The 26,048-nt window shown below is 45.1% G+C and overlaps 1 protein-coding gene across 1 annotated transcript in view; it reads left to right on the forward strand.

The window, feature by feature from the left end:
* PHAF1 (phagosome assembly factor 1) overlaps window positions 1-26,048 on the forward strand; it is a 27,626-nt gene continuing 1,578 nt past the window's right edge. The window contains exons 1-16 of the mRNA XM_045533457.1: window positions 1-76; window positions 189-309; window positions 5,863-5,945; window positions 11,191-11,274; window positions 14,874-14,917; window positions 15,907-15,986; window positions 16,275-16,369; window positions 16,973-17,070; window positions 17,160-17,272; window positions 21,212-21,345; window positions 22,028-22,111; window positions 23,542-23,624; window positions 24,082-24,125; window positions 24,620-24,663; window positions 24,814-24,872; window positions 25,473-25,545. Of these exons, the coding sequence (XP_045389413.1) occupies window positions 246-309; window positions 5,863-5,945; window positions 11,191-11,274; window positions 14,874-14,917; window positions 15,907-15,986; window positions 16,275-16,369; window positions 16,973-17,070; window positions 17,160-17,272; window positions 21,212-21,345; window positions 22,028-22,111; window positions 23,542-23,624; window positions 24,082-24,125; window positions 24,620-24,663; window positions 24,814-24,872; window positions 25,473-25,545 (1,182 nt within the window). The 5' untranslated portion in view covers window positions 1-76; window positions 189-245. The remainder of the gene's footprint in view (window positions 77-188; window positions 310-5,862; window positions 5,946-11,190; window positions 11,275-14,873; window positions 14,918-15,906; window positions 15,987-16,274; window positions 16,370-16,972; window positions 17,071-17,159; window positions 17,273-21,211; window positions 21,346-22,027; window positions 22,112-23,541; window positions 23,625-24,081; window positions 24,126-24,619; window positions 24,664-24,813; window positions 24,873-25,472; window positions 25,546-26,048) is intronic.

Consider the following 26,048-nt stretch of genomic DNA (forward strand, 5'->3'; position numbering starts at 1 on the left):
GTCACTTTTGCTGCAGTAGCTCCTGTCGCTGCCGCTGCCCGTGCTGCCGCGGCTGCTGCCGGTGAGGCGAAGTGAGGTGAGATGGGGTGTTAGGCCGGTGCTGCCACCGCCGCGCGGGGAGGAGGTGGAGAGTAGGGCCGCCGCGGACCGGCGGGGACGGCTTCTCAGCCGCTGCTTTGTCTCCTCAGCTCCGGTCGCGTCTGCGCTGCCGCAGGGAGTCCGCCCGGGCCCGGCGAGCCGAACCAATGCTGGACCTGGAGGTGGTGCCCGAACGCTCTCTGGGAAACGAGCAATGGGAATTCACGCTGGGTGAGTTCGGGGTCCTCCGTCAGGACCCCGTTCGCTGGTCCGTCCTTCTCTCTAGGCCCTCCTCGCCTCTGTTCTCTGCTCCTGCGCCCGCAGCTCCTCGCCTCTTTCATCTCCTTGGCTCTTTGGGCTCCAAACATTAGATACCCGCTCCGACCGGCCGGATCCTCCTGTCATTTGCTATGCTGGCCGCTGACGCCCTCGCTACAGGCCTCATAAGGGTCCTTTCTGGGGTAATGGGACAGTAGTAGTAATAATAATAATAATAGTTGGCTCGCTCAAAACACTTAATGCCCGTCCCTGCTCTGTTTGAACGTAATTGTCTCTAGTAATCCTCACTGAGTTAATACTAATAGTAGTGAGGATCGGTACTATTGTTCCTATTCCCATTTTACAGACTAAATAATGGCTAAGTGGCTGACACCTCTAATCACCACTGTGGTCTCTGGTCTGTCTCCGTCTGCTTTTCTGGGCTGTGGGTTGCCTCTTTTGGGAGGAGAAACCTAGGGTTGGATCCCATAATCAGATGATGGGGATCTGGTCAAGGAAGTTGAGAAGTTTGTGTGCATTAAAGAAACATCTGACTTGTTTCCTTCTCTTTTGAAATGTAGTCTGTGTGTGATGATGTAATCTTAAACCCAGACTTCAGCTACGAGAGTTAAAGGTTGAGATGAAGTAGGAGTTAGGGGAAAGTAACATTTAGTTTGTTAAAAAAAAAAAATGCAGTTTGGTCATTTTTTGGCTTGTTGGCTCAACTTTATGCCTCTCCATCCCCAATGTCACTACCTTTAAGTATAAGAAGATGTTTGCATTCAGTAACCCCAGTGTGTTTACTTTGATGTTCCAACAGTAAGAAAAGGAAGGGGGTGGAGCAAATGTTGGTGCTGTTTATGCAGGCCTGAACTTCTGTTATTCTAGTGTGAGCTACTGGACTAAGTCAGCTGCTCCATTGGATTATTGGTTATCCTTGCATCTGGAGGACTCAAGTCTATAGAGATAGCATATTGGAGAAACCAGGCAGATACAGATTACTGGTAGGGCCCTGCTGGTGCTTAGTGGCTACATACCTCCTGTGTATTGTAGGAGCCAGTTTTATTGAGGGGTCTTGGCCAAATCTTCTCCTAATTTACCATTCCTGCAGAGTTCTTCCCAAAATGTGAGCTAGTATGGAATGCTCCAGCATCTTGTGAAGCACCTAGAGCTTGGTTGAGAGGCTTGTGACTTCATGCTAATGCTGTTTGGCCTCCAGTTAACTTCTTTTGTCCCCTCCCCTTAACAGCTTCTGTGCACACCAAGACCTCCCAGGGCTGGGTAAGAACCACAGCTTCAAACTGTGCTTGATGGTGTGACTAGATTGTAAATCTTTTTGTGGCACAAACATTTAGAGTCCTTTGGTCAAAAGTAGTGATTGGGACATCGATTGAGATAAGGATGTCCAGAAAACTGAGTCAACGAGCAAGGTTGCTTCTGTTAACTGTTGTTTTGACATCCTAACCCTGACTCCTAGGTCTGCCAGTTTCCAGAGATCAAGGGTTTAGGTAGTTCTTTCAACTAACTGTTAAATAGCAACCAAAAACTGTGAGAAGGGCATTTCTGTATTTTAGGTCCAGAATTGAACTTTGAGGGAAAAGCTCATAGAGGGAGCCTGAGCCTTCATGATTCTGTGTGGGTCTTAAAATCTGCAGTTTTAAATGGTGTCTGCCTGAGATAGGGTGGTCATTTAACTTCCCCAGGCTTTTTTTTAAAAAGTCATTTTTCCCCTCTCTCAATTTCCTCCCCAATCCCCAACACATCCAATTTACATTTGGGACTGTTAGGTAGATAGGTCTGGAAAGGGAATCTGTGCTTTAGAATTATGTTCCTAGGCTAGTGAACCAGGCCGTACTTGCCTCTTGTCACCGCAAGCCTGTAAGGTAGGTGTTATTATCTCCATTTGCCAAGTGAGGAACAGGCTCAGAGAAATAGAGACGATAAACAAGCACCTGAACAGGGATTTCCTGCTTCCCACTGCTCTGCCGTTCGGAGAGTGGGCTCGGCTTTATCACCAGGTTTCTTATTGGAATCTGTACAAATGCAGATGTATCTGGCCCTTGAAATCGTCTTCCTGGCATCACAATGGGGAGCTGCATCCAGCTTCTTGGCTGCCTTCCTGGCCTTTGTATAATGTTGGATGATTAGGGAAATGCCAACAACACAGGGACAGGAAAACCTAGGCCAAGCACAATCTCTGTGAATGCCACTAATGGTTTGACCAGCAGTGGAGTAAAGATAGTGCAAATCTGAAATATTGTTTTCAGTGAGAGTTGCAGAATGTATTGATGTGGAGGCATGTCTCTGAATCTGTTTTTGAAAATAGTTTTGAAAATTCCCAAAAAAGGTAGATTTAAGGGTCACTGGAGAAAATACCTTCTTCTCTGAGATTACCTTGTTCCAGAGACTGAAGGTTCACTTTGTCAAAGGCAGTATGTACCTCTGTGGACTCTGCTCACAAACATTGAAAATTAAATAAGAAATGATCTTATGCCCTGAAGAGCTTACTCTAGTGATAGGGACAGATTATATAAATAGTTCCTTTTATTATAAAGAAGTAGAGGATGGGCCGGGCGTGGTGGCTCACACCTATAATTCTAGCACTCTGGGAGGCCTAGGTGGGTGGATCGTTTGAGCTCAGGAGTTTGAGACCAGCCTGAGCATGAGCGAGACCCCCGTCTCTACTAAAAATAGAAAGAAATTATATGGACAACTAAAAATATATACAGAAAAAATTAGCCAGGCATGGTAGCGCATGCCTGTAGTCCCAGCTACTTGGGAGGCTGAGGCAGGAGGATCCCTTGAGCCCAGGTGTTTGAGGTTGCTGTGAGCTAGGCTGATGCCATGGCACTCTAGCCTGGGCAACAGTGAGACTCTGTCTCAAAAAAAAAAAAAAAAAAATAGAGGATGTACAGAGAGCTGTGGAGTGAGAGAAGGGACTTGACCTGACCTGGGGGTTCAGAGAAGGCTTCTTATCTACCTATGGGAGCTGTAAACCTTCCAGTCAAGTGAAAGAAGAAAAAAAAGAGAGACAGTAGGAAAGATAGTTGCCTGTGCAGGGAACCATAAACAATCTGGCATTATAATTAGATCATGATGTACTGGTGGAAGAAGAAAATGGGTTTCCCAGAGTCCTGGTTCCGGTTGGTTATAGCTGCCTGGTACACTATCAAGGAGTCTCTGCATTCAGTGGAAAAGAGGATACTATTAGCAAAGTCTGTTGTGGAAATTGGTTTAAGAACAACAGTTTGGAAACTGGACTTGGAGAGGTAGGGAAGAAGGAGGAATCTAAAGTTTTCTGATTTGAGAGACTGAGTAGATGTTGGAAATATTGAGACCTAGAATACAGAGAAGATGAAAAGGTCGCTTTTAATCTGTTCGTTTTTATTTGCCTTTAGATGTATGCAGAGAACAGATTGAGATGTGAGTCAAAAACTAGGTGATTGGTTGAATGAGGGATGAGCAGAAGAAATATAGCCTATCCTAGAGACCTGGGAAAGTCAGAGGAACAGCAGGAGAGAGTAGCACTGGTGGAGAAATGATGGGAGTTCTAGGAAAGGGAGAGTGGTCACCATGTCCATGGTATAGGACCTATGTGCTCTACCTGATTGCTTTGTTTCACAGATATGTATGACCACCTACAATTATGCCAGGTACAGTGACTGGGTGCTAGGAGTACAGTGGTGAACAAAATAGACAAGGTCCCTACTCTCTAAGAGGATATAAGGGAGACTAACATAAATAAGTGGGATGGGAGGCTTCATTAAATAAGGCAGTCAGGGAGGTGAGGACTTTTCACAAGACCTGAAGTGTGAGAAGGAGCCAGCTATGGGAAGAACATTCTGTCTAGCAGCAGCAAGACCTAGTGCAAAGGCCTGAGGTGGGAAAGAGCTTGACATATGCTAGTAACAAAGGGAGGCATGGTGGGCAGTGGAAAGAAACATAGAGATGGACAAGTCCCAGAATACTCAGAGCCTTTAGGTGATGGCATGGTATTTAGGTTTTATCCTCCTGTAATGGGAAGCTATTGGGGAGTTATAACCAGGCAAGTGATAAGATCTGTAAGACATAAATTTGTATAGTTTAGAAGGCTGACGATTCTGTTAAAGCTGGGATAGTGCTCCTATTTCTTAGCCATTCATATAGTTGGCTCACTTTAGAGGCCTTTTGTAGCACTGCTTTACCGGTTAGTTGTGTGACAACCAGTCACCATGGCTGCCTTGTCTCCACTGGGTGCGTTTCTCCCTGGGTGACTCAGGATCCAAAGATGCTAAAACCAACACTTTGATGTGGTTAAATGGAAAAGAACCCTCCCTCAAGAAACTTGTATGTGCCACATGGATCAGAGAAGCCACAGTGGCCTTCTCTTTCTTGGCACCTAACTGATCTTATCTGTTTTCTCCACATGATGTTTGTCCATTCCCTGTGGGAGAAACAGCATAGATGCTCCTCCATGTCAGGAATGGCAGGGCTGAGTGAGGCATCCAGCTGGTTTATATTCTCAACAAACATTTACTGAGCCTCTACTGTCTGTGCCAGGCCCCATGCTATAGAAGGCTGCAAAGTACTTTATTTAAGATCATTAAGTTAGCCTTCTGATTTCTCTCAACTTTCTTCAAACTGAAGAATAGCCCCTCAAATGAGGGTGGGATCAGATTATTTGTTTAAATGTAGATGAGCCACGAGCTTTTAATCTTCTAATTCTTCATTATTTGTGACCTATTTTCTGCACATCTCATCTCCTTAATCTGGAGGTCAACTGATCTTGAATGTGAGCCACCATGCTGCCCTGGGGTGATAAGATGGTCCCTCTTCCCGTTCTCTTGTCACCCACCCCACAGTGCCACAGTCCCATTGAATAAATATTCAACCGCCACTAGGTGGTCAGCTCTGAGCAGGGTGCAGGGGATCCAGAGAGTGGTGAATAATAGACACATTGTCTTTGTATTCATGAAACTATGAGTCTTTGTTTTTGGATTGTTTTTGAGTAAAAATCCAGTGAAATCCTTGGTAAAATAAGTTGATTCTGATGGATGTGTGATTTTAAACTTTTTAAGTGGGCCCTGACAAGTAATGTGCCCTAACATACACTCATTTGAGAGATGTGGAGAGAGGTGCCAGAGACGAAGAGAAGGGACCTGCTGCAGGTCATACCTAAGCCATGGCAGAGTGAGGACTAAAACCTTGGTCTCCAGAGTCATGCAGTCGGTGTGCTTATCTCACTCTGTTCTTTGGTTCTTGCTGACTTTGCCTTCTCCAAGCCCTTATCTGCTTGAGATCAGTGTCGAAGTTCCTATTTCCAGGAAGACTTTTTGTATATTCACTGCCTCCCCTTAGATAGTCCAAGTATTCCCTTAGTGCTTGCTGCTTAACTTTATTCTAGCTCTTACTGCTTACTGAACTTTCATTTATTCATATATCTGTAGACCTTACTAGCCTCAACCTGTCCCCAGGCTTTACTGCAGATAGATGTCAGTAAATGGATAGCTCAAATAACCACACAGGTGTCCTCGCTTTTTATTTCAGGAATGCCTCTGGCTCAGGCAGTAGCCATTCTGCAGAAGCACTGTCGCATCATCAAAAATGTCCAGGTTCTCTACAGTGAACAGGTGAGTGGTGGCTGAGTTGTTTGCTGGAATAGTATCCCTAGGCAGTGAATCACCTCCAGAGGTGACACTCTGGGAAAGACTGACTGTCAGGGATTGCTGTGTTTGAATGGGAAAATCTCTAGCTCCAGTCAGTTATCAGGTACATTTTCTTTGATTCTGAAACTTTTGCTCTTGGTTATCTAGTGCTGACCATTTTGAAAGAGCAATAATAGCTGTGAACCTTTCTTTTTGCCTGTGCTTGACTCACCTATAGGCCCTTAGACAAGGACTTTTTAGTGGGAGGTCACCTCAGGGACTCGCTCCAGTCTTCCATGGTGCTTGCCTTCCACTTTCCTGTTTAAAATAGTCTTTTCTGCTTTGTTGGTTTGTGTTCAGGATTGTTGCAGTACAGATCTCTAGCTGGCACAGCATACCAGACTTGAAAGGAAACAGATACAGCTTATTCCTTTATCTCTCTCAAAGAGCAGTCTCGCCTCCACTGGACTCTCTGAAACCTGCAGTTCTTCTATGACACAGACCATGTGCTGTCATGTGGAACAGGCTTTGTGGTGCCCTATGTGTCATAAGCCTCAGGGAATAGTTTTGAACCTATAGAGGCTAAAGGATGTACCTGGTGGCTTTTCTGAGACCCTTTGAGTTCTGGTTCAATGATTTCAGTTGTTGGTTCTAATTAATTTCAAATCCTAAAACAAACGACAGCTAATTTTTGACATGAATAATATAGATTACAGTTTGGTGAGATTTCTGTGAGGCTTCCCAGTTTAGCTTAGGGCATAGTGAGAATTGGACTGTTACCTATACCCAGAGATTACATTCTGCTGCACTGTACCCCTCTGTCAGCATAGTGAGGCCCTATGTGAGGGATCTCCTTTGTGTGTGTGTGTGTGTGTGGCAGGGTCTTACTCTCTGTCACCTGGGCAAGAGTGCAGTGGCACCATCATAGCTTACTGCAACTACAGGCACATGCCACCATGCCTGGCCAACTTTTTGTTTTGTTTTGTTTTTTGTAGTGATGGGATCTCACTCTTGCTCAGGCTAGGCTCCAACTCCTGGCCTCAAGCAATCCTCCCGCCTCAGCCTCCCAAAGTGCTAAGATTACAGGTGTGAACCACTGCACCTGGCCTCTGTGGGATCTTTTTGAGAGAGGAAATGCTTAGACTCTTGGCAAGTGCATGAGTATTCTTATGGTGCCTACCACAGAACAAGGGACTTGTAGGAGTGGGCGGGGTTCCTTGAACCACAGTGCCAAAGTGGTTTCTCATTTCTAAATTGAAGATGGATAGTGACTTTTGTTCTTTGTTCTCAGATCATCCCTAACCTAATCTGACTTTCAGTGTGTAGGCCATGAGGGAATTACCTCATGACAAGTAGTAGCCATTAAAACAGGGAAAATGTGCTTGCTTCTTGAGCTTATATCCATGTACACATTTGATTTAATCAGATTTGGACACCCCAAGATTGGATGAATTTGAAAATAAGCTTTAAACTTAACCATTTATAAAAATGAATGAAATGTATTTCTTATATCACTACCTTCGTTATATCCTTCCAATATTTGGGTACAAACAGTAGTGTTAGCATTAAGCTAATTTTTACCAGTATCTTCTAAGCAACTGTAACAGTTATAAAGCATGGATTTTTGGCCGGGCGCGGTGGCTCACGCCTGTAATCCTAGCCCTCTGGGAGGCCGAGGCGGGTGGATCGCTCGAGGTCAGGAGTTCGAGACCAGCCTGAGCGAGACCCCGTCTCTACTAAAAATAGAAATAAATTATCTGGACAACTAAAAATATAGATAGAAAAAATTAGCTGGGCATGGTGGCGCATGCCTGTAGTCCCAGCTACTTGGGAGGCTGAGGCAGTAGGATCGCTTAAGCCCAGGAGTTTGAGATTGCTGTGAGCTAGGCTGATGCCACGGCACTCACTCTAGCCTGGGCAAGAAAGTGAGACTCTGTCTCAAAAAACAAAAAAAAACATGGATTTTTGAGTCCAAATCTTGATTCATATCTCTGCTCTTACCATTTTTTAGTTGTGTGACTTGTGGCAAGTTAATAACTGGTCTGGTTCTCCTGTAAAATATGTATAGTTTCCTGGTAGTAGAATAATCTTAAGATAAGGATCAAAAGGAGATGGGCTTTCTGATGTAGTGCTTTGTAAATATATGCGTCCTGTCCTTTTTCTCCTGCCTGCTTTCTTCCCTTCCTTTCACATTTGTCTCTTTGTTTCCTACCAAGTGCAGAAAACATTTTGTCCCCATTAAAAATTCCAGAAATATTTTCTTGGCTTTACACAGATCACACCTTGGAAATTAAATGTGTATGTCAGGTAAATCCCATCTTTTTTAGAGGGGAAAAGATTTTTTTTTTTCATTTATTTTTTATTTTTTATTTCAGAATATTACGGGGATACAGATGTTTAGGTTACATATATTTATTGCCTTTGCCCCACCCGAGTCAGAGCTACAAGCGTGTCCATCCTCCAGGTGGTGTACACTGCACCCATTAGGTGTGACTATACCCATCCCCTTCTCCCCCCTCCCCCCTGCCAGACACCTAATGAATGTTACTACTATATGTGCACATAGTGTTGATCAGTTAATACCAATTTGATGGTGAGTACATGTGGTACTTGTTTTTCCTTTATTTATTTATTTATTTTTATTCTTATTTCAGCATATTGTGGGGGTACAAAAGTTTAGGTTACGTATATTGCCCTTGCCTCCCTACCCCCTGGTGCTTGTTTTTCCATTCTGGTGATACTTCACTTAGTAGAATGAGCTCCAGCTCTATCCAGGATAATACAAGAGGTGCTAGATCATCATTGTTTTTTATGGCTGATTAGTACTTCATGGTATACATATACCACATTTTATTAATCCACTCATGTATTGATGGGCACTTGGGTTGTTTCCACATCTTTGCAATTGTGAATTGTGCTGCTATACACATTCTAGTGCAGATGTCTTTTTTATAGAATGTCTTTTTTTCCTTTGGGTAGATGCCCAGTAATGGGATTGCTGGATCCAATGGTAGTTCTACTTGTAGTTCTTTGAGGTATCTCCATATTACTTTCCACAGAGGTTGTACTAGTTTGCAGTCCTACCAGCAGTGTATGAGTGTTCCTATCTCTCCACATCCACACCAACATTTGTTATTTTGGGACTTTTTACTAAAAGCCATTTTCACTGGAGTTAAGTGATATCTCATTGTGGTTTTGATTTGCATTTCCCTGATGATTAGAGATGTTGAGCATTTTTTATATGTTTATTGACCATTAGTCTGTCTTCTTTTGAAAAGTTTCAGTTCATGTCCTTTGCCCACTTTTTAATGGGGTTGTTTGATTTTTTTCTTGCTGATTTTCCTGAGTTCTATATAAATTCTAGTTATCAGCCCTTTATCCGATGTGTAGCATGTGAATATTTTCTCCCATTCTGTAGATTGTCTGTTTGTTCTCATGATAGTTTCCTTGGCTGTGCAGAAGCTTTTTAATTTGATCAGGTCCCATTTATTTATTTTTGTTGTTGCTGTGATTACCTTTGGAGTTTTCTTCATAAATTCTTTCCCTAGGCCAATGTCTATAAGAGTTGATGGGAAAAGATGTTAACAACTGGTAGCATACAGCTTTACTGAACTGTTTCATATGGAGTAAGACAGCTGGGTTATGGGAAGGGCCTGCTTAAACACCATGTACATGTATATTTTGGTTTTAGAGATATAAAATATTAAACATTGTGAGAGTGATTTGCTTGCTTTTGAAAATTGCTTAGTTATATCTTGAATTGTAACAATGCCAGGAAAAAAAATAATCAGATCTTGGGAGAAGATAGGAAAATCCAGATCCTCCCAGCATTCCCCTTCCAAGCAAGATTCCTGAAAGAGACTAAAATGTTGCTTCATCCTGCTTACTTCCATGGAATGGCCCTCTCCAAAATGGAACTTTGTGTCCTGGGTTGAGAATAGATAACCCAAGGTCAGGGTTCATTGTTCCGTTGTCTTGCTTGAGACATAATGGTTTAGACATAAAGAGCTACTAAAAAATGACAACATTCTTTCCTCTAGCGTTTGCCAAACATGAGATGGTGCCGCCTGGGCCTGCTACCTTGTGAAGATCAGTGGGGTGGAGGGAAGCAGTCTGAGCTAATCCCAGAAAGCTCTTTGGAGAGAATTTCCCCAGTGAGGCCCATACCAGCAGTGGCACATGGCCTTCCAGCCCGTATTTCCCTCTCTCTGACAGTCATACCTCCATCATTGACTTTGTCTGCCTTGAGAAGCTCTGTAACAAAACTTCTCTAAACCTTTTGAGCAGCTGTGTGCTAGTTTCAAGGAGGATGAGATTTTGGATGGTGGGATTTTTCCTTCTACTACTAGACAGCCTGGATCAAGGCTTTGGAGAGTCTTCAGACATTGAGTCCTTGATTGCATTGGACCAAAAGCAGAGAGATGGGCAGACTCAACTATTTCTGTTCTCAGAACAGCCCTAGAGGGAAGGGATAAAGGTATTCCATAAAGAAACTAGAGCTCAGAGAAGTTTTAAGACACCTGTGCTGCTACTCTCCTCCCCCAGGACTCAGAGGGCAAATGTAGATAGGAATGTGACTTTTGAGATCTTAGACTTCGGTTTTTCAGAAAGAAGCACATATGATATGGGATGAGGAGGGGTGGAGGGGGGGGAGAAAGGAGTAAGGGGCTCATCTCATAAATAATCAGATTATAAGATATTTCTTTGTCTTAGAATTTGGCCTAAAACATTCAAAGAATAAAACGTGTTCCCTGTGGATGGTACAAAGAGCCTGAGTGAATGGATGTGGGCTCAGCTGACATGCATAAGCAATATCTGCTGAGTTTGGATCCTGGGCTAGGCCTTTTCACGTGACCTGTATTCCCCATTGACTGCTCTGTAGGTTTGATGGCAGTACTCATACTGCAGATGTGGACCCTGGAACCTATAACAAAAATGACCTATATACTCACATAATTTTGTCCCTTTCTCCCAGGTATTTTTACTCAAGCCTGGAAGGGAGAGGCTCTTTTCAGCCAATATTATGAAGCAGCATCTGCAGGCTGGAAGTCGAAGACACTATGCATTCATGCAACAGTTTTTTTCTGGCTTCCAAACCTCATTAGCTGGGGGAGAGAGGGACTGTCTGCACTTAGGTATTCCCCGTGCATTGCATTTATATTGTAAGGTTTTTCGTAGGTGCTGGTGAATAAGTAAGTTGTTCAGAGTGTGTTTTATTTTTGTTTTATAGTCTCCTCTAAGCCATGACCTCATCCTTAACCTGACTCAGGACGGGATCAAACTACTGTTTGATGCTTTCAATCAGAGACTTAAGGTAACTATAAATGACAACTAATGTTTCCTGTCTGGCTCAGCTGGTCTTTCTGGAGCTGATTAATAAGTGGGCATGAACTTCTTTGGTTCAGAGACCACCACAATGTAAGGAACTGAAACTGTGCCTGTTCCCCTAAAAAGAGGGAAGATGAGAGTGGGTTGGGGTGATTGGAAAGAGGCTGGGAAGGGCTGCTCTCCCAGGTACCTGAGGGGAAGGGGAAAGTGTTGAAGCTTTGGGGAACATGCTGTAAGGAAGGGGCTTTTATGTTGAATAGGAAAACAAGGGAGGAGCTAAGTATTTCGCATAGCTTGCCTGGAGTCTATATTTAAGAAGGTACTAAAAATGGGGCCTAACTACAGAATAAGACCAGATGATTTTCATCAGGTTTACATATCTTGTTTTGTTTTATTCCATTCTTTTGTCAAAGAGTGGGACTTGGAAGATAGGAAATAGAAACAGTTCTTCCTAGAATGCTGGGGCTTCAGGTTAATACCACAAGCAATGAGGTGATTCTTTAAGTCCGTTGAGGAAATGTAAACAAACAACTTGCTGGTATGTAGGGTTGTCTTAATTGGCATTCAAGTGCAATTTGCTAACACCTGTTTTAGTCCAGGGTGTTTTTAATACACTCTGTTTACAAATGTCTGGGCCTCACAGGTTAGTCATGTAATACCAGACTCATGCCTCAAAGCCACGAGGTTGAATGGCAGTGGCATGCCAGAGCCATTGTCCTGGTTAGGTTATGGAGTAGCTTTTTCAAAAGACTTGGGTACTTCCCAGTTATCATCCCCATCACCAGTGAACTGCTAAGGAGAGAACACAGAACATGGAAAGAGAATCAGTACATGGCGTAAGAATTCCTCATTCCATCCTATCTCCAGTGGCCAGAAGTTCCACACTGAGAAAGGGCAGAGGATGATCTTCAATGTGGCATCATCACAAATTGGGGAAAAATTAATCTGGTAACATGGAAATGCCTTTATAGTTATTTGCCTTTGATTTGGTAAAAGTCCACTTGTTTATAGCAAGGCGTTTCATAGTAATGAGAGGCTGGAAATAACCTAAGTGGGCAAAAAAAAGGGATGGCTAGGCAGCCCATAGAATCACAGCATGGTAAGGACAATATCTTATGTTTAGTGAGCCCTTAGTATATGCTAGCCACATGACTGTTTCACATGCATTTTCTAATTTAATTGTAACAAGCCTATGAGTGGCTACTAGATAGAGAGGATAAGTAGTCTACTTGATATTAGGCTCTTAACCCTATATTACCAGCATGTGGTGACTGGCCACCGGGAACAGGAGTGGCTTAGGCTATGTTGATGGATCTGGGAAATAAATAAGTGAGAAAAGATGAAGAAAATACTGTGTAGAAGTGTGAGGAGTGGGAAGTACCTTTGGGTAGGAGAGAAGGTAGAATAGAACCTGACAGTCCTCTTCTGCCTTCTGTTGGATCCCTATTAAGGAGGGAGCTGGGGCCCTGCCTGAGTCTGTGGAAACTGTGAGGAAGTGAGCACTGAGCTCTGACCTGACCTATCTGCCTGCCTTTCCATCCAGAGGCTTCAGAGTCCACCTCTTTTGATGCAGTCTCCTGCAGTTGCTCTCTACCCCCACCTTAAGCCTGAGAGAAAGAGAGAGAGTGAGAGTGCCCTGTGGAATGAGGCTTTAGAAGTCATAACCTTTACAGCCACCTGTCTTTTCCATTTTTATCTTGGCTGCTGCCACATATCCTCCCCTCTGGAGAAATCAGGGGCTTCTCCAGCCCAGCTGCAAAAATTCATGGACTTTAGACTTCCCAGCTTCTTATCCTTGTGGCCCAACAAGTTCTATGGGATGAAATCTGCTTATTGATTTTCATAGTGACATGAAAGACTCCATGATGGCCAATACTCTGGGTCCCTTGCCACAAGTGCTGCCCTGTGCCCTGTGATTAGGCCTGGTCCACTGTTCTCCCATTAGGCAGGCAAAGTTGAAGCACCTATATGTGTTGGACCTCTATGGCTATTGACAGGTGGGTGACAGTGACAAAAGAGGAACATCCTAGAGGTCTATTCCCACAGGGTGGATGGTAGGAAGCCTTTGGGGGATCATTGGCCAGCTATAGGGGTAGCAGTCAGGGAAGCGAGTACCCGTGCCTACTATAAACAGAGAGAGCTCTGGCTGAAGGTGGGGCCCTCTGCCAGCACAGGGCTCTGGCCTCAGTGAAATGGCATACCAGTTTGGCATGGTATGCTGCCATGCCCACTCATTCTGAAGGGGACTCTGGCTATCTTCTGAACCACAGCTGTTCTCCTGCCCTTCCTTCCATGGCCCCTCCCGGCACTTCTTTTCGTGCTTTCAAGCTTCATATTGCACTTAACTAGTTTCATACCAGACCAACTTGCCTGACATATATTGAGTACCTTCCCTATGCAAACTGAGTCAGACCTCAAGGGGCTTAACTTGGTGGGACCGGTGAGCAGCATACACCAGCAATGGAGGAAAGGGTTCATTTAAGTACTGACACAGTCCAGCAAAGAGAACAGTTTTTTCCAGCAGGTAGGATCAAAAGAGCTGTATGATAGTCAAGAGGTTTCTGACTGTGTTCAGTATTATGGTCTCTAAACAAAGTTAAGGACAGGGTCTCTGGCCAAAAGTGAACTACCTATTATGTCTCAGTTTCTATAGCAGTGCCACATGCTTCTGCACACAATGCCCCACAGCCCCTTCCACAGTCAGGCCCAGATTGGCAAGACAAGCAGACAGTAAGCCAGCTATACAGTGTCTCCACATGAGGACCAAAACTCCCAGCTGGAGGATGGTAGATGGGGCTCCAGGCCCCAGCCAGCCATGCTTCTGGCTGCCAAGCACTTGACACCATTGCATGGAGGACTTCAAAGTGCTTATTACTTGATACCACTAATGGCTGTGAGTGTTTGACAATGCCTTTTCCTTTGTTTTTGCCCTGGGTTCTTGGTATTGCATCTGAGGCATTTCATCTGAGGCCAAACCCATTAAAGAGCAAACTTCACAAGGGTCCTGAGGTTCTCCAGGTTCAACCAGATCCCCTTTGTTAGAGACACAACTGAATACTGTCACACTTGTCCTGAGCTAATGTATTGTGGCTTATTTTCTAGCAGGATAGACCTCCCTTTCCATCTTGTTTTGTAAACAAAGTAAGCTTCAAAATAAGCTATTTTTGAAAGTGACTTGATTTGGTTTTTATAATGCAGCAAAGTATAAAATGGAAGACAGGGTGCTCAGTATCCAAGGCATAGCCTTAACAAGCTGCATGAATTTGATTCTGTGGAAGATATCATTGTCCTGTGGGGTGGTATGTGCCCCAGCAGTGGATTAGATGTAAGGACCTTGACCCAGAGCATCCATGTACATCCGTTGAACAGTCCACTAGAAGAGTGAAGAAGGAAGGTTATGATGTGTGTTTTTGCCCCTATTTTTAAAATGAGAACAAAAGATAACATGCAGTGCTTCAGGAGAATTTCAGCTAGTAATGGAGTTTTTTCTTTACTATATATTCTATAAATGTCTTTTTAGTCTTTTTTAGTCTGTCATCAACTTCAGAGCAGTGACAACTCTTAAACATTTGATTTTCTTTTTAGGTGATTGAAGTATATGATTTGACTAAAGTAAAGTTAAAATATTGGTAAGTTTTCTCCCCTACTACCTTCATTGAGTTACTAAAAATTCCCATCTGTAGCAGTCCAGGGATTACAGCCTTCTGCCATGGTTTCCTGAGGCAACCTCCAAGCCTGCTCAGTTTGCTGGGAAAGAGAAGTAAAGCTCATTAAGAACAGGCTGTGTGTTAAACACTTCACATATACATCATCTAATTTAATCCTCTCAATAAAGCAGAACCTTAGCTCAGAGGTGATGTGACAGTCTCCAGGGTCATAGCTGGCCTCCCCCACATGGCTTCTCTTGGCACTTGTTTTCATATTTTCATGAGCAACAGAGGTAAGACAAACTAGATGGGTCTGACTCCAAAGTCTATGCTAAAGAGAATACCAAAGAGACTACCATTTTAGAGCCAAAATATACTTTTCAGAATGACAGTAGGGATGACCTGTACAATCCATAGACACTTGAGCCCCCATTGTGGCAAGACACTATGCCAGCATCTAGAGTACTCCTTTCAGTAAGCCTCCTTAACAGGCTTCCCTTTCCCTTTGTGAAGGTGTGAAGTGGACCTGATTCCTGGGGCAGGCTCAGATAGCTATTGCTGATAGAGGAGTGGACAAGTAATGTGTGATAGTGCTGGCCCCTGCGGGTTCTAGTTGTCTCTTAGTCTTGGTGGTGCCTTCATACCTCAGGGTCTGGTGGCTTCTCTTCTATATCCTCTTGTTAAGAGTCAGTGGTGTCTGGGGAAGCCCCAGAGGATCACCTCTGTACTATATATCAGCCTCACAAGGGTTGACCTTCTTCTGACCTCATTAATTCTCTTATTTAAAAGTTCTTTAATTAAACGTTTTATTTTGATATAATTATAGACTCACCTGCCTGCATCTTAAGAATAACTCTTCCAGCCACCATATCCCATGATCTGTGAACCCATCTTGTGAAGCCTAGTGTTAAAAAATATTTTTGGAAAAAAAAATATATGTATATATGAATATACATATTTTTGTTTTTCAGTGGCGTGCATTTTAATTCTCAGGCCATAGCTCCTACCATTGAGCAGATTGACCAGTCTTTTGGCGCAACACATCCTGGAGGTAAGCCAAGTCTTTCTGAGTCCTCTGGTCATCGATGGCAGCCCATAGCAATAAACCTGGCTAGTGGCACCATCCCACCCTACTCCCTGAAGTCAGGACCCCATAGGATTGTGGGGTTGGTACTTAGGTGTGAAGGAAAGCTTCTCCCCCTTGTTTTCAACCATTAGGTCAGTTCAGAAACACGACACAGGAAGGTGTTGGCAGTCATTACTCCATGCCAGACTGGTTTATGTTAGTGACTTCAGATGGCAGTCAACCATGTCATTTTCTTCTCCCCCACCCCCACAGTGTACAACTCTGCTGAGCAGCTCTTCCACCTCAACTTCAGAGGACTGTCTTTCTCTTTTCAGTTAGACTCGTGGACCGAGGCTCCGAAGTACGAGGTTAGCCCTTCTTGTCCCCTGGTGTTTGTTGCCAAGTGCCCACGTGGTGTGGGTCAGCAGATAGTGCTGTGGGGGTGGGGGTGGGGCCTCTTTAGGGTCCAAGAAGGGGTAGAGTAGATGGGGTTGAGAGAGGCCCAGGCTGGCATTCCTAGGAAGAAGGGTGAGGTTGGGCTCACTTTTCAGAGATAAATCCAGTCATGCCTGACTTTCAAGCTCCTAAAATCCCTGCAGTTTTCTCAGTAGCCTAGAATTTGGGGATTTCATCCTCTGGATTTTCAGTTGTTGCTTTTGGGAAACATTTCACTCATCCTTAGGCAACACCATCCTTAGGGTTGTGAAAACGATAGCTTTTGTAAGGTTTATATCTTATTTAGGAAGCATTCCTGCATTTTCTCCTTATGAAGAAAAGAAAAACCAGTAGAATTAAAGGTGAACTTGCATGCATGGTTGTGGGGAGTTTATTGACCCAGAGCCAGGTTTCACTGTGTGCTTTGACCAGACCAGTTCTTATGGTCTGAAGACCATAAGTGCCAGGGAGGACGAGAGCCTGAGTCCCATGACCTGCTTTGTGCCCTTAGTACAATGCTCATCCTGTATTTGCAGCCCAATTTTGCCCATGGCCTGGCTTCTCTCCAGATACCCCATGGAGCAACTGTAAAACGAATGTACATCTACAGCGGAAACAGCCTACAGGATACCAAGTAAGTGTAAGGAGCATGAGTTTTATACGAAGGCCATGGCTCCCTGGGAGGGAGGACTAAGCCTCTGCTCATTCTGTACTTGTCTCCAGGGCTCCCCTGATGCCCCTGAGCTGTTTCCTGGGCAATGTGTATGCTGAGAGTGTAGATGTTCTTCGAGATGGAACTGGACCTGCAGGTTTACGACTTCGCCTGCTTGCTGCAGGTCAGTGACTGGCTTTGAGGTGGGTGGATTCCCCATCACACCCATGTTGAGACAGTGTAAAATCCCATGTGCTTAGAGCTATGTCTTAGTCCGTTCAGGCTGCTATAACAAAACACCATAAACTGGCCGGGCGCGGTGGCTCACGCCTGTAATCCTAGCTCTGGGAGGCCGAGGCGGGTGGATCGCTCGAGGTCAGGAGTTTGAGACCAGCCTGAGCAAGAGTGAGACCCCGTCTCTACTAAAAATAGAAAGAAATTATCTGGCCAACTAAAAATATATATACAAAAAAATTAGCCGGGCATGGTGGCTCATGCCTGTAGTCCCAGCTACTAGGGAGGCTGAGGCAGTAGGATCGCTTAAGCCCAGGAGTCTGAGGTTGCTGTGAGCTAGGCTGATGCCACGGCACTCACTCTAGCCCGGGCAACAAAGTGACACTCTGTCTCAAAAAAAAAAAAAAAAAAAAAAAACACCATAAACTGAGTGGCTTCTAAACAACAGAAATTTATTTCTCATAGTTCTGGAGACTGGGAAGTCCAAGATCAAGACATTGGCAGATTCAATATCTTGTGAGGGCCTGCTGTCTGGTTCACAGACTTCTCCTTGTGTCCTTATATGGTAGGAGGGGCTAGCTAGCTCTCTGGAGTCTGTTTTATAAGGGCACTAATCCCACTCCTGAAGTCTCTGCCCTCATAACCCGATTGCCTCCCAAAGGTCCCACGTCCTAACACCATCACCTTGAGGATCAGGATTCCAACATGAATTTTAGGGGGACATAAGCATTCAGTCCATTGCCAGATAGTTGGTAAAAGACAAATGATGCAGATATTTATGGTTAAAGCTTTTGTTTAATTTTGTCAAGGGACAGGACATAGTCTTATCATTAGTAAATCTTAATAAGCGACAGTAACACTGCTTGCCTCAGTATGCACATAGGGCACCTATGTGCTTATGTAGCTTTGCAGCAGTTCCCAGGTTGTATCCTGGAGTTCCCTGGAGATGTATCCTGTGGGCTGCAGTGTTATCTGCTATCCCCTTTTCTACTCTTAACGCCAAGTTCTCAGAGTGGGCTTGTTGAATTGTGGTTTAGCCACACTTTGCCAAGAGATCTGCTGACCACAAACAACAACAACAAAAAAGAAGGCCGGGCGCGGTGGAGGCCGAGGCGGGTGGATCGCTCAAGCTCAGGAGTTCGAGACCAGCCTGAGCAAGAGCGAGACCCCTGTCTCTACTAAAAAAAATAGAAAGAAATTATCTGGCCAACTAAAAATATATATTAAAAAAAAAAAATTAGCCGGGCATGGTGGCACATGCCTGTAGTCCCAGCTACTCAGAAGGCTGAGGCAGTAGGATCGCTGAAGCCCAGGAGTTTGAGGTTGCTGTGAGCTAGGCTGATGCCACGGCACTCACTCTAGCCCAGGCAACACAGCAAGACTCTGTCTCAAAAAAAAAAAAAAAAAGAGAGAAGTTACCACCTTCAATGGCTGATCTCTTCAGGATCCATGCCTCATTTTGTGACCTTCTCATGCCTGGCCAGTGTCAGCTGCTTTGGGCCTTGGATCATGCTTAATAGAATTGGGGTCTTCGATGTGGAGTTTGATGCAACAGAAGAGTCACGCCTTCTTGGAGCTTATAGTCTAACCAGCACTTGTTCATAAATTAGGGTCTCGCATCAGTCTCTGAGGAATTGGTTCTTAACTGTTGAGAATCTGGTATATAAACTCTGAGCTCACTCCCCTGAACAATTAGATAGTTTACAACCTCCAGCTTAGAAATTTCTTAAAATGTGGTTTTCAAGCCAAGGCAGAACAACAACTACTTAAAGAATTGTTGCACTTGAGCTATGGTTTTTGAGAGAATTGAGATATGGCAGCAAGGCCAAGTGATTTAGTGTCTGTCTTCTTGCGTTGATCACTGCTTGAAACAGCAGGGTAATCAAGGATTAGGGCCATTAGCTAGGCATGGTGACACACACGTGTAGTCCCATCTACTTGGGAGGCTGAGGCAGGCGAATTGCTTGAGCCCAGGAGTTTGAGGTTGCAGTGAGCTATGATCACTCCACTGTACTCTAGCCTGAGCAACAGAGCAAGACCCTGTCTCAAATTAAAAAAAAGTTCAGGGGCGCCGGGCACAGTGGCTCATGCCTATAACCCTAGCACTCTGGGAGGCTGAGGCCGGCGGATCGTTTGAGCTCAGGAGTTCGAGACCAGCCTGAGCAAGAGTGAGACCCTGTCTCTACTAAAAAAATACAAAGAAATTGGCTGGACAACTAAAAGTATATATAGAAAAAATTAGCTCTTCTCTGCAGCCCCATCTGAACATTTACAGGTATGTGGTACCTGGGAAAATATATTAGACCACTGGATACTTTGGGTCCTCAGTCCAGCTTGACAAGACTTTTGGTGGGTTCAATAGGTCACCCAGGCTTGCCTAGGCCGGAAGATTTATGCACAGAGAAGTTGATGAGGATCATGCTTTTCCCAGGACCTGGGTAATTTAAACACAACCTTATTTTGCCACTCAGTGTATATATGCTGAGAATAGAGATTCTTGGGTTAGTTAAAGAACTCAGTACCTAGTTACTTCAGATTTTGATTCTCTGACCCTTCAGCAAATAGCAGATAGATTGTTCCGCATGAAAGACTTTTGACAAGTATAGAGCCTGGTGCCTAGTAAGGTGATGTCAGTGGTTATCACAGCACCAGGAATTGTGATTCTCTTCTGATTCTTGGCTTCCTCTTTTATTTTGGGTATAGCACTTTGTCTTCCAGTCCACAGAATAAGAAAATGTTACTGTTGGTGTGTCTCACTGTTCCACAGCCACTTCTAAATTTGTGTGTGTATGTCATTAACTGGAACCGTTTCTGAAATGTATTAGAGAAAGTCAGGGTTTAAAGATTCTTCCCAACTGGCTGGGCGCAGTGGGTGACACCTGTAATCCTAACATTCTGGGAGGCCAAGGCGGGTGGATTGCTCAAGGTCAGGAGTTCGAGACCAGCCTGAGCAAGAGCAAGACCCCCGTCTCTACTAAAAATAGAAAGAAATTAGCTGGCCAACTAAAATATATATAGAAAAAATTAGCTGGGCATGGTGGCACATGCCTGTAGTCCCAGCTACCCGGGAGGCTGAGGCAGAAGGATCACTTAAGCCCAGGAGTTTGAGGTTGCTGTGAGCTAGGCTGATGCCACGGCACTCTAGCCTGGGCAACAGAGCAAGACTCTGTCTCCAAAAAAAAAGATTCTTCCCAAGAATAAACTTTTGGCAAATCAGAAAGCATTTTGATTCCTGCATTTACCTGGTTTGTCTCTTGAGTGATAGTGGCTCTTACCTGGGTTTGAAGGCTCTGTCAGGTATTTGTGTAGAATTAGGGAGTGAGTCAGTGAGTGCTTCACTCTTGACTTTCATAGTGCAGTCTTGTAGGTTCACTCTCTGGTTGGAGGTTATCATTGAGAAGTGCTCTTGATACAAATCCTTTTATCTTGTCATTATGTATTTTCATAACACCTGTTCCTGCTAGTGATCTTACCACAGTTTGTGATGATCTGATTAGGGTTTTCTCCATCACATTGTAAGTTCCATTGGTGGAGTTTATGGGCACAAACTGTACTGTTTTGCTCATCTTTGTTTCCTCAACCTTTCACACAGTGTCATAGCCCATGGTAGGCAATAGGAAATAGTTGGTAAGTGAGTAAGAGAATGACATCTCTAGAGTGCCATGTCACTTTGGGAGGATTGAATGAGTCTCTGGCATTACTTTGAGTAGACAGTGATTTCTTGTTGAGTCTTAAGCCCTGATGACCTGGTATTTCCACTTGCATGTAGTCTTGCCCCTCAACCAGATCCAATGATGTAGCATGTAGCCATTGCCTCTCTGGGGTCCTCAGAGGTTCGGGGTCTCTGGCCTTAACCACAACCTGACAACTTCTCCCTTGTTCTTTATAGGTTGTGGACCTGGCCTATTGGCAGATGCCAAGATGCGGGTATTTGAACGTTCAGTGTATTTTGGTGATTCCTGCCAAGATGTTCTTAGCATGCTTGGCTCTCCACACAAGGTCTTCTATAAGTCAGAAGACAAGGTAGGGGAAGTATGTTTTACAGAGCAAATAGGCAGTCTCACTCCCTCTTTTTTTTTTCAACCAACACTACTTGAATATTGTGTAAATAGAAAATGCTACTTTCCCATAGAACTTGTTCTACTTAAAGCTGATGGTGAAGTAAATTGAAAGCATTTTTCTTAACCCTGTTGGTCAAATTACCCTGACTCTTTCCTTTTTCATAGTGCCTGCCTTTCCTTGGAGACCAGGGCCTAGTCCATAGTCAACCACCCTCTCTCCTCTATTGGTCAGCACCAACAGCTGAGACTCCAAACATTCTTGCTTACCTAACTGTTTAATGTTATACACACAATTTGAACATCTTCATTTAATCAAGAACTGTATTAAGGGGTTGGATTTTAACTAGCACTTTGTGGGGGATCACTTGGGGCCAGGAATTCAAGCAGCCTGGGCAACCAGTGAGACCCCATCTCTACAAAAGTGGAAAACTTAGCCAGGCGTCGTGGTGCATGCCTAGTTCCAGCTACTTCGGAGGCTGAGGCAGAAAGATTGCTTGAGTCCAGGAGTTTGAGGTTGTAGTGAGCTATGCTGATGCCTCCATCCTCTAGCCTAGGTGACAGAGCAAGACCCTGTCTCAAAAAAAAAAAATTTTTTTTTTAAGTGGAGGATTAGATCTTAATTTATGGTTATTTTTTCCCTACAGATGAAAATTCATTCTCCTTCCCCTCATAAGCAAGTTCCCTCCAAGTGCAATGACTACTTTTTTAACTACTTCACTCTTGGGGTGGTAAGTTATGATTTCTTAGAGAAGCATTTCATTTCCTTTGGGGTGGGCAGTGCACCTCTGCACACCTGTGTGTGAGCTGTAACCATGCCTGGGCATCGGAAACACATGTTGTTTTGCATAGGCTCTGGTACCCCAAAGTAGACCTTTCCTCCTACCATGATTGCTGAGAAAACACCAGGTTCCCTGATACATGTAGACTTATTTTCTGAGGTAAACATGTTCCATAGATGGAGGCTGTGGAAATCTGCAGGTTAAGCTGTTTAGGGAACTTTCCTTTTGTACAACATAGGCCCCTCTTCTGGAGTCAAAACAGGGAGACTGAAAAGGCTCAGAGACAGTGGAGGTGTGCTTGTGTATTTTTAAAGGACCACCCCAGAGGCTGCTGCAGCCCCATGCTTAGGACCTAGGGTGCTGGGTGGAGCTTGTAGCCACCATCAGTGCCAACAGTCCAGCTGGTGGGTAGGATGCATGTAGGAGAAATGATCATGTAAACAATGTGCCAGCAGGAAACATCTCAGAGGCAAGGTTGGCCGGCACCGTGGGTCTTCTCACCTTTGAGCCTTCTAGGATCTGAGGTCCTAAGGCAGCAAAGGGTAGATTCAAGAGAAGGAGAAAGGAGAGACTGAGTCTGTCTATGTGGGAAAGACCAAACACGAGCCAGGATTAGTGGGGGATCTGCTGTAGGACCATAAACTCCTGAGGGTAGGATGGCAGAAAGAGGGAATGGTGCCATTGCAACTGGACTTCTGAATTCAAGAGCCAGTGATGATAGGTGGCAGGGAAGATGGAGAAAATGGACCAGCCTTAGTAGGACTTTGTTGGCTCTTGGTACAGAAGAAGAGTCAGAGGTAACCCTGGGGTCACAGGCTTGAACAGCTGGCAGGATATGAAGCTAGAAATGGTGTGGGGGGTAGGAGGAAGTGTTCAATGGGTGGCATCAAATCTACATCCAAGTCCTGGAGAGAGATCAGGCTAGAACTTCAGTTCCAGGGGTTGCTGACTCATGCAAACGGTGTAATGTAAGCCAGGAGGGTCTGGAGGCTCATAGCATTCAGAATGCCTTGAGCTCCTCAAGAGTCAGGTGGCCCCTGAATGTTCTTAGTAAGCTTTCAGCCAAAATCTGCTCTCAGTTAGATTTTTTTTATCAGGTTCCACTGGCAGGAAAGCTCTCCCTTGCATGTTTTAGTTCCCAAGCAGTGGTAGCTGTAGCCCCTGTGCCTGCTAGGTCTATAGATGGTTGGTGGGTTCCCCCCCTCACTGAAAATGTCCAGTTAAAGCTGCTTGGCCTTGACTGTTGTTTGGGAGAAAATGGATGCCTGCGGGTATCCCCATTGTGGAGTGGGTGTCTTCAAGTTGGACATGGCCTTGGAAAGACCTCTAGTCTGCCTCAGTAACATTCCCTACTTGAATACCTTCGTTTTCTATCCTAGGACATCCTCTTTGATGCAAATACACACAAAGTGAAGAAGTTTGTCCTACACACCAATTACCCTGGTCATTATAATTTCAACATGTGAGTATACCTGTATCTGCCTCTCTGTGAAGTAAACTTTAGGCTGAATAACAAAAGAAAGCTTGTGGCTTTGGGTGTTCACTAATTTATCTTCAACTGAATTCTTGCTGTTTCATGGAAAGGGAACATTTACTGAGTGCTTGCTGTGTTCCTTGCACAATGTCCAATGCTTTACATCTCTCCATTTGAATCCATTTTACAAATAGGAAAATCACTTCAGAAAGGTTAATGTCTTTATCCAAGGTGATAGGCTCTTAAGAGCCCATGGCCATGCACTTTTCTGTTCAACTTCAGTGCCTAAATCTGGCCTCCCGCAGTGAATGCTGTGTCAGGGGCTCAGAGCCAAGAGTTTGGACAGGTGTGTTTGGTTCTGTTTTTCTTGGGGAGCAGGGTTGGGATGTGGGAGTGGTCAGGCCTTCCAGGAGGCCCAGCATTTACCCTTCTGCTTTCTCTCTAGTTACCATCGCTGTGAGTTCAAGATCCCACTAGCTATAAAGAAAGGTGAGTAGTACATGCCCTCAGGGTAAGGAAGGAGTTTTGGAGTCAATTCCCCATTATGAGAAGGGAGAAAGATCCAAGCAGAGAGGGGAGTAGTGGTTAGCTGTCTGGAGCCTCCGCCCACCGTCTCTGCCCACAGCCTCAGCTCCTCTGGGATGGGCTCCTTGTTCTGGAGGCCCTCAGACCTTTTCCTATGACCTTGGGATTATTGGCCTCTGAAGGAGAGTGTTTCCTGTCTACAGATGATCATTCATGTGTCCCCAGCCCATCCTTGGTGCTTGCTGCCCACTGCTAGTTGGTGTAGCTCACACCTGTTTGGCCACCTCTCCCCTCCCTGCCCCCATCCTCTCCACCCTGGAACTCCAAAACAGCCTATCTATTCTCCCTACATACTCCAACCCCAGTGCAAAGGGTGGCCAGCTCTGGATCCTGCCGAGGGCTGGGGCCACAGGTGGGCTGAACCAGCTACCAGCCTGCCCCCCGTGTTCTCTTTTCAGAAAACACAGATGGTCAAACAGAAACATGCACAACTTACAGCAAGGTGAGCTCCTATTTTCCTACCTGATGCAGCCCAAGAATGAGGTGGACATGAGCCTGCCAGCAATCTGGGGCCATGTCCTCTGGGCCAGCCATTGGTCACAGGCATGTTCAGGTCCCTGCTAAACCCTGCTTCTCCCTATCCCTCTTGCAGTGGGACAACATTCAAGAGCTCCTGGGCCACCCTGTGGAGAAGCCTGTTGTTCTGCACAGGTGAGTGGGAGTTCGTGGTCTCTAGCCACCCCACCCTGCTCCTCAGCCCAGAGGGCCAGGGAAGCCTGGTGCAGTGGGTATTGCTTAGAAATTACAGAAGTTTCTGGTGTTACCACAAACATACTTCCTGCGTATTAGGACTGGGCCAACTGTTTGGCATGTTACCTGTGACAGAGAGGTTGTCCCCAGGGATAGCTCCCCTCTTCCCACCCTACTTCCAGGTATGGGGGCCTTCTCACCCTTGGTTATTCAAAAACGGAGGTAGTCTCGGTTGGCTGTTCTGGTTTGTTTCCCATCAAAACCACTACCTGCTATAGTCATAGCCCCATTCCTGGTTGCCATGCTGCCTGAGGCTCTCTCTGACTTGAAAGGGCCCTCCTGACTTCTCACCACCCCAGTCCAGCTCCATAGTAACTTTCTGTGTCCTGTTGGGCTGTGTAGGATTCTGAGTTAAGTGAGGCCATCCCTACCCCTGGGACCTTGAGGGCCTATGTGGGAGACAGACACATGCATCCATATAGCCCACATTCTAAAAGGAACCAGATGTCTTACTTGGCCTTGGCCTCTGTGATCCTCTAATTCTGGCTTCTCTGGCCCCAGGTCCTCCTCCCCAAACAACACCAACCCATTTGGCTCCACATTTTGCTTTGGTCTTCAGCGGATGATCTTTGAGGTAAGCCCTGGAAGCTCTAGAAGTAAGCTGCTGAGGGGTTGGTAGACATGGCAGGGACAGGCAAGTGACTGAGGGAAATTGGGAAGAGCCTGACTGCCATGCTGGGCAGATAAATTCTTCTCCAACAACCTTGTCTGCTGAGTACCTGGCCCACCCACACTTACCAGTGAGGGTTTAGGAATGATGCTGGGGAAATCTCAGGTCATGGAGGCCGAAGCAATAGTCTGTATCTAGCAAGATGAGAGGTAAGAAGGATCTCAAGTTTATATCTAGAAAAATGGATAAAGCAGGAAAGAGGACCACAGGGTGTTGGGAGCCTTTGAGTGCCATGTGGATGGGTGTACTGTGGGCGAGGCCCCCCCCTGATTTGGGAGAAAAACAGGCTTGCCCCTCTTTTCCCTCTGGATGCCATACCTTCAGCAGGCACTTAGCAGTTCCAGGAGGACTGGACAGAAGGGTGTGGTAAAGGCTGTGCATATCCCATGAGAAACAGGCAGGTCCTC

The sequence above is a fragment of the Lemur catta genome, chromosome 20 (assembly GCF_020740605.2).
Source record: "Lemur catta isolate mLemCat1 chromosome 20, mLemCat1.pri, whole genome shotgun sequence".
Taxonomy (NCBI): Eukaryota; Metazoa; Chordata; class Mammalia; order Primates; family Lemuridae; genus Lemur; species Lemur catta.